Genomic DNA, 12,078 nt, shown 5'->3' with positions numbered 1-12,078 from the left:
GGGAGGGACTATAAATGGGGCATGGGGACTGATTTAAAAAAAAAAAATACTATAGTGTATTGGGTCTGTAATATACAGTGCATTCAGAAAGTCTTTAGACCCTTTCACTTTTTCACATGTTGTTATGTTGTAGTCTTGTACTAAAATCAAGTTTTTCCCCACCATACTTTCACACTACCGGTTTTGTTTTCCGGTATTGAGTTCCATCCTAGAGGATCAGTTTTATCCTAATGTATTCTGAATAAAGAGCATTCCGTTCAGGATGCATCAGTTCAGTCACTCTTACGTTTTTTGGACGGAGAAAATACTGCAGCATACTGATCACTTGCCGGCATTAGTTTACATTGAAGTGCATTAGTGCCGGATCCGACATTAAGTGTTCCGGCAAAACGGCAGATGCGCAGACCTTTAAAAAGGCAAAAAATAATAATACCGGATATGTTTTTCCGGATGACGCCAGAAAGAAGGATCTGGTATTTCAATGCATTTGTCAGATCAGTCTGACAAATGCCATCAGTTTGCGTCCGGATTGCCAGATCCGGCAGGCAGTTCCAGCGACGGAACTGCCTGCCAGAATCCTCTGCCGCAAGTGTGAAAGTACCCTTAATACCCTATAATGAGAAAATGAAATCTTTGCTAACAGTGTCGGATTGAAGTCCCTTGAGCCCACCAGATGAAATGATTCTGAGGTCCCACATTCTGTGTATATAGAACCTTAAGGGCTCTGTTTTATTAAGGGTCTATTATTGTCAGAGATTGGTCCCACCGGAGGATCCTCTGGTACTCTGGTGGGCCAATCTGATCCTGTTTGCTAATTTTTTGAAAATGAAAAACTAAAATTAAGTATTTAGACCTTTTACTCATTACGGAGTTGAAGAACCTTTTGCAGTGTTTACAGCCTCCATTCTTCTTAGGTATCATTCCACAAGGTTTGCATAACTGGATTTGGGGATTTTCTGCTTTTCTTCTCTGCAGATCCTCTCAAGCTCTATCAGGTTGAATGGGAACAATCAGTAGACAGCCATTTTTACTGTCTTGGCTGTGTTCCTAGGGTCATTGTCTTTTTGGAAGGTGAGCTTTCAGCCCAGTCTGAGGTCCAGAGCATTCTGAATCAGGTTTTTATTAAGAATATCTTTGTACTTTGCTCCATTCAGCTTTCCCACACCCTGACCAGTCTCCCTGTCCCAGCTACTAAAAACACCCCCACAGCATGATGCTGCCACCAACATGCTTCACTGTAGGGATGGTATTGGGTAGGTGATGAGCAGTGCCTGGTTTCCTCCAGACATGACACTTAGAATGCAGTAAATTCAATATTGGTTTAATCAGACCAGAGAATCTTGTTCCTGATAGTCAGAGTAATTTAGGTGTATGTGTCTTTTACTGAGGAGAGGCTTCTTTCTGGACACTCTTGTCATGGTCTTACCTTCTCACTGTTCTCCTTCGTTTGACATGTGCTGGCGGCCATCTTGGTTTCTGGGTTTCTTGTAGCCTCCCACCCTGCGGCTCCTCCTGCCCACTGGGAGGAGCTGGATGCCTAGCTCATATATATAGAAGGTCTGTGGCTTCAGTTCCTTGCTTGGTCCTCCTGTGTGCACATGCTTCAAAGACTGCTGCTGCTTCTGGTTCCTGATCCTGGCCTCGTCTGACTACCCCGTTGGTTCCCGATCCTGGCTTCGTCTGACTACCCCGTTGGTTCCTGATCCTGGCTACGTCTGACTACCCTCCTGGTTCCTGACCTCCGTCTACGCAAGACCCTGCTTCAGTTTAGCCATCCGTTTGGACTTTAGCTACGGCTTGATTTTCAATAAAGCCTTCTTATTCCACCTATCTCGGTTGTACGTCTGGTTCATGGTTCCTTGACATTAGGACCAAGCCATGAATTCTGACGGTACAGGGCCATCCTCGCTACCTACGCTGGTTGCCAGACTTGATCAGCAGGATCACCTGTTGGGTCGGTTCGCTGTGGCGTTACAAACCCTGCTTGAACGCACGGCTCATTTAGCTTCCGTTGCCGATGGGTCGGTTGTCGCTCCTGGGCCCGCTCCTACTGCCGCTCCGGTTGTTGCGCCAGAGTCTACCCCGACACCTGTTGCTGCACCTGCGGTGTTTCGGGGTATGACCGGTTCTGCCCCCCTTCCACAGCGCTTTGGGGGAGAGCCAACTCAGTGCCGAGGTTTCCTTAACCAGGTGGCCATTTATTTCGAGTTGCTGCCACATGCCTTTCCTACTGAGAGATCAAAGGTGGGCTTCTTGATCTCGCTGCTCTCGGACAAGGCCTTGGCCTGGGCCAGCCCTTTATGGGAGAACAACAATCCGGTGGTTGCCGAGTCTTCCGGTTTTGTTGCTTCTCTTCGGAAGGTATTCGATGTGCCGGCTCGTGCTGCCTCTGCTGCGAAGCTCCTTATGTCCATCAGACAGGGTTCACGATCCGTAGCTGAATACGCCATTGAGTTTCGTACCCTGGCAGCAGAGGTGGGCTGGAATAATGAGGCTCTGGTCGCTGCTTTCTCTCATGGTCTCTCGGATGCCTTGAAGGATGAGATTGCAGCCAAGGACCTACCAGTGGAGCTCGAGTCCCTTATTTCTTTCCTGATTTTGATTGACACCAGACTCAGGGAGAGACCTTCCTTTAAGGAGAGCCTGCGGAGGCCTTCTAACAGATTGGCGCCTACGTTTGCTGTCCCACCCGTGCCTCCCTCTCCTCCCACGCCTCCTGGGGATGACTGGTCTGGGGGTCAACCCATGCAGCTGGGGGTTGCTCGCCTGTCCGAGGGGGAGAGGGTACTCCGGAGACGCGAGGGCCGATGCATGTACTGTGGTCTCGGTGGGCATTTTCGGTTGGCATGCCCGAACCGTCCGGGAAACGCTCGCACCTGAGATCCTGTCGGGGGCAGATCTTGGGTGGAGTCTCCTCGTCCCCGGTTTCCCGTGTTGACAAACCACTGATTACTGTTGTCCTCTCCTGGGTCGGGGGCTCGGTGACGACCCAGGCGTTGGTGGACTCTGGTGCTGGTGGCTTGTTCATTGATAGTGTGTTCGCCGCCGCCAATTCCATTCCTCTGCAGCCTCGAGGTTCCCCACTGGCTCTTGAGGCGATAGACGGCAGACCCCTTCTGCCGCCACACGTGACTCAGGAGACCCTTCCAGTGGGGATGGCCATTGGTGCCGTTCACAGAGAGTCGGTCTGTCTCCAGGTTATTTCGTCTCCACACTACTCGGTGGTCTTGGGGTACCCCTGGCTCCAGAAGCATAATCCGACTTTCGATTGGAGATCGGCCGAGATCCTCTCGTGGTCACCGCAGTGTGGGGCTAGTTGCATCCATGGGCCTGTCAAGTTGCTGTGTACTTCCTCGGACTCTCTGTTGCCTCCTGAATACGAGGAGTACCGGGATGTATTCGATAAGGTGCGTGCGGTTGCCCTACCTCCGCACCGCCCATACGATTGTGCCATAGAGTTACAATCTGGTGCCGTTCCTCCTCGTGGCAAAGTCTATCCACTGTCGGTAGCGGAGAATGAGGCCATGGAGGAGTACGTGAGGGAGGCGCTTTCACGCGGACACATTCGCAAATCCTCGTCCCCGGCAGGGGCTGGATTTTTCTTTGTGAAAAAGAAGGGCGGTGAGTTGAGGCCTTGCATCGACTACAGGGGTCTCAATCGCATCACGATCAAGAACGCTTACCCGATACCCTTGATTTCCGAGCTGTTCGATCGCCTCAAAGGGGCCACGGTCTTTACCAAACTCGACCTGAGGGCGGCATATAACCTGGTAAGGATCAAGGCGGGCGATGAGTGGAAGACCGCGTTTAACACCAGGACCGGTCATTATGAATCCTTGGTTATGCCCTTTGGGTTGTGCAATGCGCCCGCAGTCTTCCAGGAATTCATCAACGATGTTTTCCGTGACCTGTTGCAGCAGTGTGTGGTGGTCTATTTGGATGACATCTTGGTATATTCTGCATCCATGGAGGCCCACATTCTGGATGTCAGACGAGTGTTGCAACGCTTACGAGAGAACAAGCTGTTCGGTAAGCTTGAGAAATGCGAATTTCACCGATCCCAGGTAACCTTCTTAGGTTACATCATTTCCGCTGAGGGGTTCTCCATGGATCCTGAGAAGGTTTCGGCTGTCTTACAGTGGCCCCAGCCCAGTGGGCTTCGTGCCCTGCAGCGCTTTTTGGGCTTCGCCAATTATTATCGGAAGTTCATCAGGGACTTTTCCATGCTAGCCAAGCCTCTCACGGATCTGACCAGGAAGGGCAGTAATCCTCAGGTCTGGCCGCTCGAGGCCATCCGAGCTTTTGAGGCTCTAAAGTCCGCCTTTGTGTCGGCTCCGATTCTGTCGCATCCCAACCCTGGGTTGCCTTTTGTCCTCGAGGTGGACGCGTCTGAGACGGGAGTAGGCGCCCTCCTGTCTCAGCGTAGAACACCAGAGGGTCCTCTGCTTCCTTGTGGGTTTTACTCCCGGAAACTGTCTTCCGCGGAGTGCAACTATCAGATTGGTGACAGGGAGTTATTGGCCATCGTGCAGGCCCTTAAAGAATGGAGGCACTTGCTCGAGGGCTCGGTGGTTCCGGTTCTCATCCTGACGGACCACAAGAATCTGACCTACCTCTCTGAGGCCAAGAGATTGACACCACGTCAGGCCAGATGGGCTCTGTTCTTGTCACGTTTTAATTACGTGGTCTCCTACCTACCCGGCTCCAAGAACATCAGAGCGGATGCCTTATCACGGCAGTACTCCGAGCTGTCCGGGGAGGAGTCGATTCCGACTACGGTCATACCCCCGAATCAGATCCTGGCTGCTATTCGCACCAGCCTGACCTCTCCTCTGGGTGAGCAGATTTTGGCGGCTCAATCTGGTGCTCCCTCTGGGAGACCCAACGGCAGATGTTTTGTGCCTGAGGAGTTGCGCACTCGGTTGTTGCGAACCTACCATAACTCCAAGGCCGCGGGGCACCCTGGAAAGAATCAGCTGTCCTGGGCGGTTTCACGTCTGTTCTGGTGGCCTTCTCTACGTTCCGACATCGCCGCATATGTAGCGGCATGCTCCGTTTGTGCCCAGAGTAAGTCCCCTCGGCACCTTCCATTGGGCCTTTTGCAACCCATAGCCACCGGGGAGCGTCCATGGTCACACCTGGGGATGGATTTCATTGTGGACCTTCCTGCATCCCGAGGCCATACGGTCATTCTCATGATTGTGGATCGGTTTTCCAAAATGTGCCACTGTGTTCCTCTCAAGAAGTTACCCTCTGCACAAGAGTTGGCCTCGATTTTTGCCAGGGAGGTCTTCCGGTTGCACGGTTTGCCCAAGGAGATTGTGTCGGATCGGGGGAGTCAGTTTGTGTCCAGGTTCTGGCGCGCCTTTTGCTCCCAGTTGGGGATTCATCTCTCTTTCTCCTCGGCCTACCACCCTCAGTCCAATGGGGCCGCAGAACGATCCAATCAGGCCTTGGAGCAATTCCTTCGTTGCTATGTCTCCGATCACCAAGACAATTGGGTTGACCTCCTGCCTTGGGCTGAGTTTGCCAGGAACACGGCGGTGAACTCTTCCTCTGGGACGTCTCCCTTCATGGCCAATTATGGGTTCCAACCTGCCGTGTTACCGGAGGTATTCTCTCCCCAGGATACTCCGGCTGTGGAGGATCACCTTTCCGTCCTACGTACTTCTTGGGTACAGATCCAGAGGTCCCTTGAGGTCTCTGCGCAACGCCAGAGACTCCAGGCTAATCGCAGACGAGCGCCCGCTCCTTCCTACCAGGTCGGAGACCGTGTATGGTTGTCCACCCGCAACCTCAACCTTCGAGTGCCCACTCCCAAGCTGGCGCCTCGCTTTGTTGGTCCCTTCCGAGTGCTTCACAGGGTAAACCCGGTAGCCTATGCCCTTGCGCTTCCTCCTGGCATGCGGATCTCCAACGTGTTTCATGTCTCCCTGTTGAAGCCATTGGTGTGTAATCGTTTCACTTCCTCGGTTCCTCGGCCCCGTCCGGTCCAAGTGGGCAATCGTGAGGAATATGAGGTGAGCAATATCCTGGACTCACGCCTGGTCCGCGGTCGGTTGCAGTTTTTGGTCCATTGGCGTGGTTATGGTCCAGAGGAGCGTTCCTGGGTTCCCTCCACAGATGTCCATGCTCCTGCGTTGCTCCGAGCCTTCCACGCACGCTTCCCTCTGAAACCGTTCCTTACTCCGCGGAGGAGGGGCCCTTGAGGGGGAGGTACTGTCATGGTCTTACCTTCTCACTGTTCTCCTTCGTTTGACATGTGCTGGCGGCCATCTTGGTTTCTGGGTTTCTTGTAGCCTCCCACCCTGCGGCTCCTCCTGCCCACTGGGAGGAGCTGGATGCCTAGCTCATATATATAGAAGGTCTGTGGCTTCAGTTCCTTGCTTGGTCCTCCTGTGTGCACATGCTTCAAAGACTGCTGCTGCTTCTGGTTCCTGATCCTGGCCTCGTCTGACTACCCCGTTGGTTCCCGATCCTGGCTTCGTCTGACTACCCCGTTGGTTCCTGATCCTGGCTACGTCTGACTACCCTCCTGGTTCCTGACCTCCGTCTACGCAAGACCCTGCTTCAGTTTAGCCATCCGTTTGGACTTTAGCTACGGCTTGATTTTCAATAAAGCCTTCTTATTCCACCTATCTCGGTTGTACGTCTGGTTCATGGTTCCATGACAACTCTGCCATAAAGCCCAGATTGGTGGAGTGCTGCTGTGATGATTGACCTTCTGAAAGTTTCTCCCACCAGCACAAAGTATGCTTGGAGCTCGGCTAGAGTGACCATTGGGTTCTTGGTCACCTCTGTTACCAAGGCCCTTGATCCCCAATTACTTTGATGGGGCAGCCAGCCCTAATTAGATTCCTGATTGTTCTAAATCTCTTCCATTTATGAATTATAGACGCCACTTTCAGTGCAGAAAAATAGTTTTTTGTATCCTTCTCCAGATCTGTGCCTCCACACAACCCTGTCTCTGAGCTCTACGGGCAGTTCTTTCCTCCTCATGGCTTAGTCTTTTCTCTGATATTGTCAGCTGTAAGACCTCATACAGACATGGGTATATCTTTTCAAATCATGTCCAAACAAACTGAATATACCACAGGAGGATTCCAATTAAGGAGCAGAAACATCTCAAAGATGATCAAGAGAAATGGAAGGCCCCCAGAGCGACATTTCAAGTCATAGCAAAGGGTCTAAATACTTATGTCCGTGCAATATTTAATTTTTCTTTTTTAATAAATTAGCAAAAATGTCTAAAATTCTCTATGCACTTTGCAGTATTGAGTGCAGAATGATGGGGAAAACTCGATTTTTTTTATTTTATTTTAGCACATGACCATAATCACAAAATGTGAGGAAAGTGTCTGAAGACTTTCTGATTGCACTGTAATCTTTTCCAAGTCATCAAGTTATAAAATAACAATGTACATTTAACAACTTTCTTCTTCAGGGGTCTCCAAACATATGAGGCTCACCTTCATGGATTGGATGACAGGGCACATACTTAGTGGCTACAGTTCAATAGCCACTAACAATACAGCAAATGTATCCCCCCCCCCCCCCCCAAAAAAAAAATGGCCAAAACCCTAATATCTATTTTATTTTGTATACACTGCTTGGAACATGAAGACCTACTTGTACTACTTTTGACATTTTTGCCAGTGTGACTGAAGAAATCACGACTGAAAGCCTCAGTGCAGATTCTACATTTCTAATCTGGCTCTCAACCAACACACTGGGTTGACTGTGAATTAAAACATACACAAGGTTGGGAACTTCTAATTTATGGCATAATGGGGGGCCAGAGACTACTACTCTAAACTATAGTCTTAAGCATGACCTATTTTACCTAGTACAATGTATATTCCATACATCCAACTGGGGTCTTTTGACAGACTCCCCTTATGGCCGGACTTGCTAATGGAAGCATATATATCTTCTACCCATCACTTGGTGTTCATTCCCCAGCCGCTGTTGCAGTACCAGTGACTGGCTGCAGTTGTGACATGCTGCCTTGGATCACAGCAATTGGTCATAGTCATGTGACATAAGTATGCTTCCCTCTACAGGTCCGGTGACTGGAGCGGGGGGGGGGGGGGCGGCTAATTGTCTACCAAAAGACTCCTGCAAGTGAACAACCCTTTTAAGTTTTAAGGAGAGAGGGATTAGAAACACCAATAATAACTGAGGATGGAGATTTTGGCAAGGTTTTCATGCATGCTTACCTGGTGCAGTTTTGTAGGATGCTGTTCTTGTTGACACTACAGGGGCATTTTTGCTTGATGGACTTGGTGGACCTTGCAAGCTTTGTCTCTGTCTCTGCTTTTTCAATTCATGTTCTCTTTCTTGTGCAGCTCGTATCTCCTCTTCAATCATTGACAGTGTTCTCTGCTTCTTTGATCTCAATTTAAAAGGTCCTACTGTTATCTCAGGTTCTTGTGTTGCCAAGATGGAAGCAGTGCTTCTTAGTTCAGCAGCTTGGGAGTACTTGCTGAAGTAACTTTCATGCTTGTTTTCTTCAATAGGATCTTCATCCATTACAGGTGGAATAGGTAAAGGTTCTAAAGCTTTAACTTGATGGGTTTTAAGTTGCTCTGGAATCTTTGGTGTCACTGTAACTCCTGTGTCTTGCACTGGTGAAGAAACCTGAGGTGGCTCAAATAAATTGTCATCCTTCCTCTCCGGGCTTAGTGGTCTTATAGTATCACTTACTATCACTTTTTGTCCTTCTGACATCTCTTTGGCTTCATCAATCTTCTCTATCAAGCAATCTTGTTTTCCACAGTCTGCCAAGCCTACTTTTTCAGCAAGAGCTTGCTGGATTACATTATGTACAAATATACCAGCTTGGTATTCCAATTGATCATCTGAAACAACAGAGTCATTCAGCATGGATGATGGAGAATAAAAACCTTGATCACTAAATGATTTGGAGACCCCTTCTATTGAGTAATCAGATAGGGTGTCCTTAAGGGGTGTTTGGGGTTGTGAAAATTCTCCTAGTGAATGGTCATGTAGGGTATTAATAGTTTCATTTGATGCCCCGCTGTCACTGATGTTGTCCATACTAAAATCATTTGAAAGTGTTTCCATGACTGTAGTGTCCTGAGATTTAATGGACAAATCATCTAAACCGGAGTCCAGCTCCTCTGGCAGAGAAGATACAGTCACTGACTTTACAAAACGGTCTGAAATATCAATGTCATCATCTTTTACTATTGTAAATGTTGTTGTGGCATTTTCAAAATCAGGGTCTTCTGCTGATGACTTTTTCCTAGATTGCTCTGCTGATGATTGGTCCTCAGAAGTGCTGTCCACTTTTTCCACTTTCACCAATGAAATCTCATCAGGTCTGACCATTTCAACAGATGAACTTGATGCGCTAGTCACAATGACAGATGACTGAGGTTTATTGGTTTGGTTCACTTTATAGAATGGCTTCACTGAAAAAAGATTTGGTGCAACAGATCTTTTTGGTGGTCCTTTTATATTAGTCTGGCTTGCATTTTCTATGTTCAAAAACTGTTTCCTTGCAGCTGAGAAGTCTATTTGCTCAGTAACAATGTCTTCCTTGTTGACAGAAATTGTCTCTGTAGGTACAAATGTCGGAGGGTTACTTTTAAAAGCTGGCGGAGATGTTCCTTGTTGCTGTTTTTGTTTCCTCTCTTTATATTTCAGATGTGATTCCAGATGCTCAGAATCTAGTTGTTCCTCTATGGTTTTTTCCTGTGGTGGGTTCCACCACTTGGTTGCAATGCTGGGATTCTTTTTCACAGCTTGACTTTTGATCAGTTCAATTCTTTCCTTTTCTAGTTCAATAACTTCCTCTGAAGGCCTTACTTTCTTAACTCTGTAGTGTTCCTTCTCATTTAGATCTTCAAATAATTTTGATGGCTTTTTTTCCTCATGGAATGCTCGAAGCTCAAACTTTGCTTCCTTTTTAATAACCTTTGGTAGATTGTCACCATCCCTAGATGACCTCCGTGAACTGTTTGAAGAATTTGGGCTAGCTGGATATGTAAATACATCAGTGTGATCATCTTTCAATTCCCCTTTGGAGTAACCATTAATTTTAATTGGTTCCATGTTCTCCATAGATTCACTTAATTCCACAACTGGCAGGGGTCTACGGTCCACTGCTATTATATCCATTTCAGGAGTGGTACATTCATTTGTAACACTGACACAAGGACCTGAGCCATCCACAATTATCGTAGAAGCATGAACTGTTGATTCAGAAGAAAGGGATCCATTGAAAGAGTTATCTGTTGCAGTATCACAACAGCTGGCTTCCAGAACTTCATCTAAATATCTTATCTCTTTTGCAACGTCGCTATCTAATGATTCATGTCTGCCTTTAAGTCCATTCTGGTTTGTTGGTGTAGACAGTAGAACATTTTGATTGTCTGTTACAACATCTGGGGTAATTAACACAACTCCTTTATGCTCTGTGGCCTGGACCTCCAACTCCATAGTTTCAGTATTGGTTAGAATGATATTTATAGGTTGTGAATAATTGGCACTGTTTTGATCTTTATCCTTCTTCAGCTTAAGTTCATCCTCTGGGATCTGTGGTCTCTAAAAAATAAGAAAATAATACATATAAGATATTTAGGGAAATGCAGTAAAGGTCTAAAACAGATATTGGTATGTTATTGGTGGATGTAAAATTAATAATTTATTGCTAAGACAAAAACATGAATTCAGCAGTCATGTCAGTATTTTTGTTATACTAATGCCTTTAATCTCTGTTCGTAATTACATATTTTGCCTCTTTTACTAGTCTACAAAGCCTTCTGCAGTGCATGACATAAAAAAACTAGGAATTTTGGGAGAGGGGGAGGAAGGTTTAGACCCCACTGACTATAATGGAGTCCATAGTCTGTACAGTACTGAAGGATCTACAGGAGGGGACCAAAGAAGCTTGAAGATAACAATTACAACAGAGATGAGGTGAGTATTGTATGATTGCTCAGAACACATGCACGCTTGGTCAAGCTGGGCGTGCATGTGTATGAGGCGGATTCAGGAGAGACAATTGACAGCTTTCTAAAATGTATTGCATTGGCTGGACCAAACGTGTATGTGTATGCGACAGATTCGAGAGGGATAGCCAACACTTTCTAAAATGCATGGCAATGGCTGGGCCAAGTGTGCATGGGTAAGCGGAGGGGGGAGTGTTGGGTTGAGATAGCTGACAACTTTCTAATATGTATGGCTAGCTTAACGCTGTACATAGTCCTCCATATTCATATCGCTCTGGCTAAATATACCTATGCATGGGCATGTTTTTAAATAATGCAAATCTGACTCTTTAGCATTCAATGTATAATTTATATTTTCTTGCTGTCTTCTGTCTGGTGTTGTGCAGGCTTTGTTTAGTTATGGCTGAATATTCCTTCTTCCCAGAATAGAATATAGGTTCTGCTGACACATTGTTGGAGTGATGAGTGATCCTTCAATGGCGGCATATGCCTCCAGAAGATCTGGTGTCTGTTAATTGCTTTATAGAAAGACACAGCATCATAGGGATGCAGGAGAAGAAAACAGTCTGAGACATGTTTTTTACAACAAGAAATCTTAATGGATTTAGCTTTCAAAAAGGAGCTAAAAGTAGATGCATTTACTCAGCAGTCCACAAAAGGTAATGATAAGAGATCCCTATGTAGATTTTAAGCATTAATCTTAAGGGAGTGTCCCATGAAGAACCCTGTGACCATTCGCTGGCATTATGAAGAGAAGCAGCTCTTGGTCATACATGGTATTTCCATTACACCATGTAAGTGATTCTGATTTGGTTTCCCATCAGATACTGGTGACAACCAATATGGCTGCACTTCAGTTGCCACTTTAGCAAAAATGGCCTCCACAACAAAACAGAAAAATTTCAATATCTCTGTAAGCAAAAAAAGATATAATTACTAAATGGTGGCTTGCTAATTTACAAAAATATGACTATTTTCAGGATTAATAGTGATATATATCATGCAGTGCTACTTAGCCCTAATATTAAAAGTATTTTCCAGGACTAACATATTGATGACCTGTCCATACCTTTGACAATAAGCTGTTTTGGAGCCGGAA

The 12,078-nt window shown here is 46.9% G+C and overlaps 1 protein-coding gene across 5 annotated transcripts in view; it reads right to left on the bottom strand.

Moving 5' to 3' along the window:
• The window catches only part of LOC122921092 (A-kinase anchor protein 2-like), a 376,427-nt gene that overhangs the window by 31,415 nt on the left and 332,934 nt on the right, over positions 1-12,078 (bottom strand). For all 5 annotated transcript variants that reach the window (XM_044271024.1, XM_044271040.1, XM_044271032.1 and 2 more), the window contains one exon: positions 8,220-10,572. In XM_044271024.1, coding sequence (XP_044126959.1) covers positions 8,220-10,572 — 2,353 coding nt within the window. The remainder of the gene's footprint in view (positions 1-8,219; positions 10,573-12,078) is intronic.

This window comes from Bufo gargarizans, chromosome 1 (genome assembly GCF_014858855.1).
Source record: "Bufo gargarizans isolate SCDJY-AF-19 chromosome 1, ASM1485885v1, whole genome shotgun sequence".
NCBI classification, from domain to species: Eukaryota; Metazoa; Chordata; class Amphibia; order Anura; family Bufonidae; genus Bufo; species Bufo gargarizans.
The sequence above is the reverse complement of the archived record's forward strand: the minus strand, read 5'-3'. Positions and strand labels throughout refer to the sequence as shown.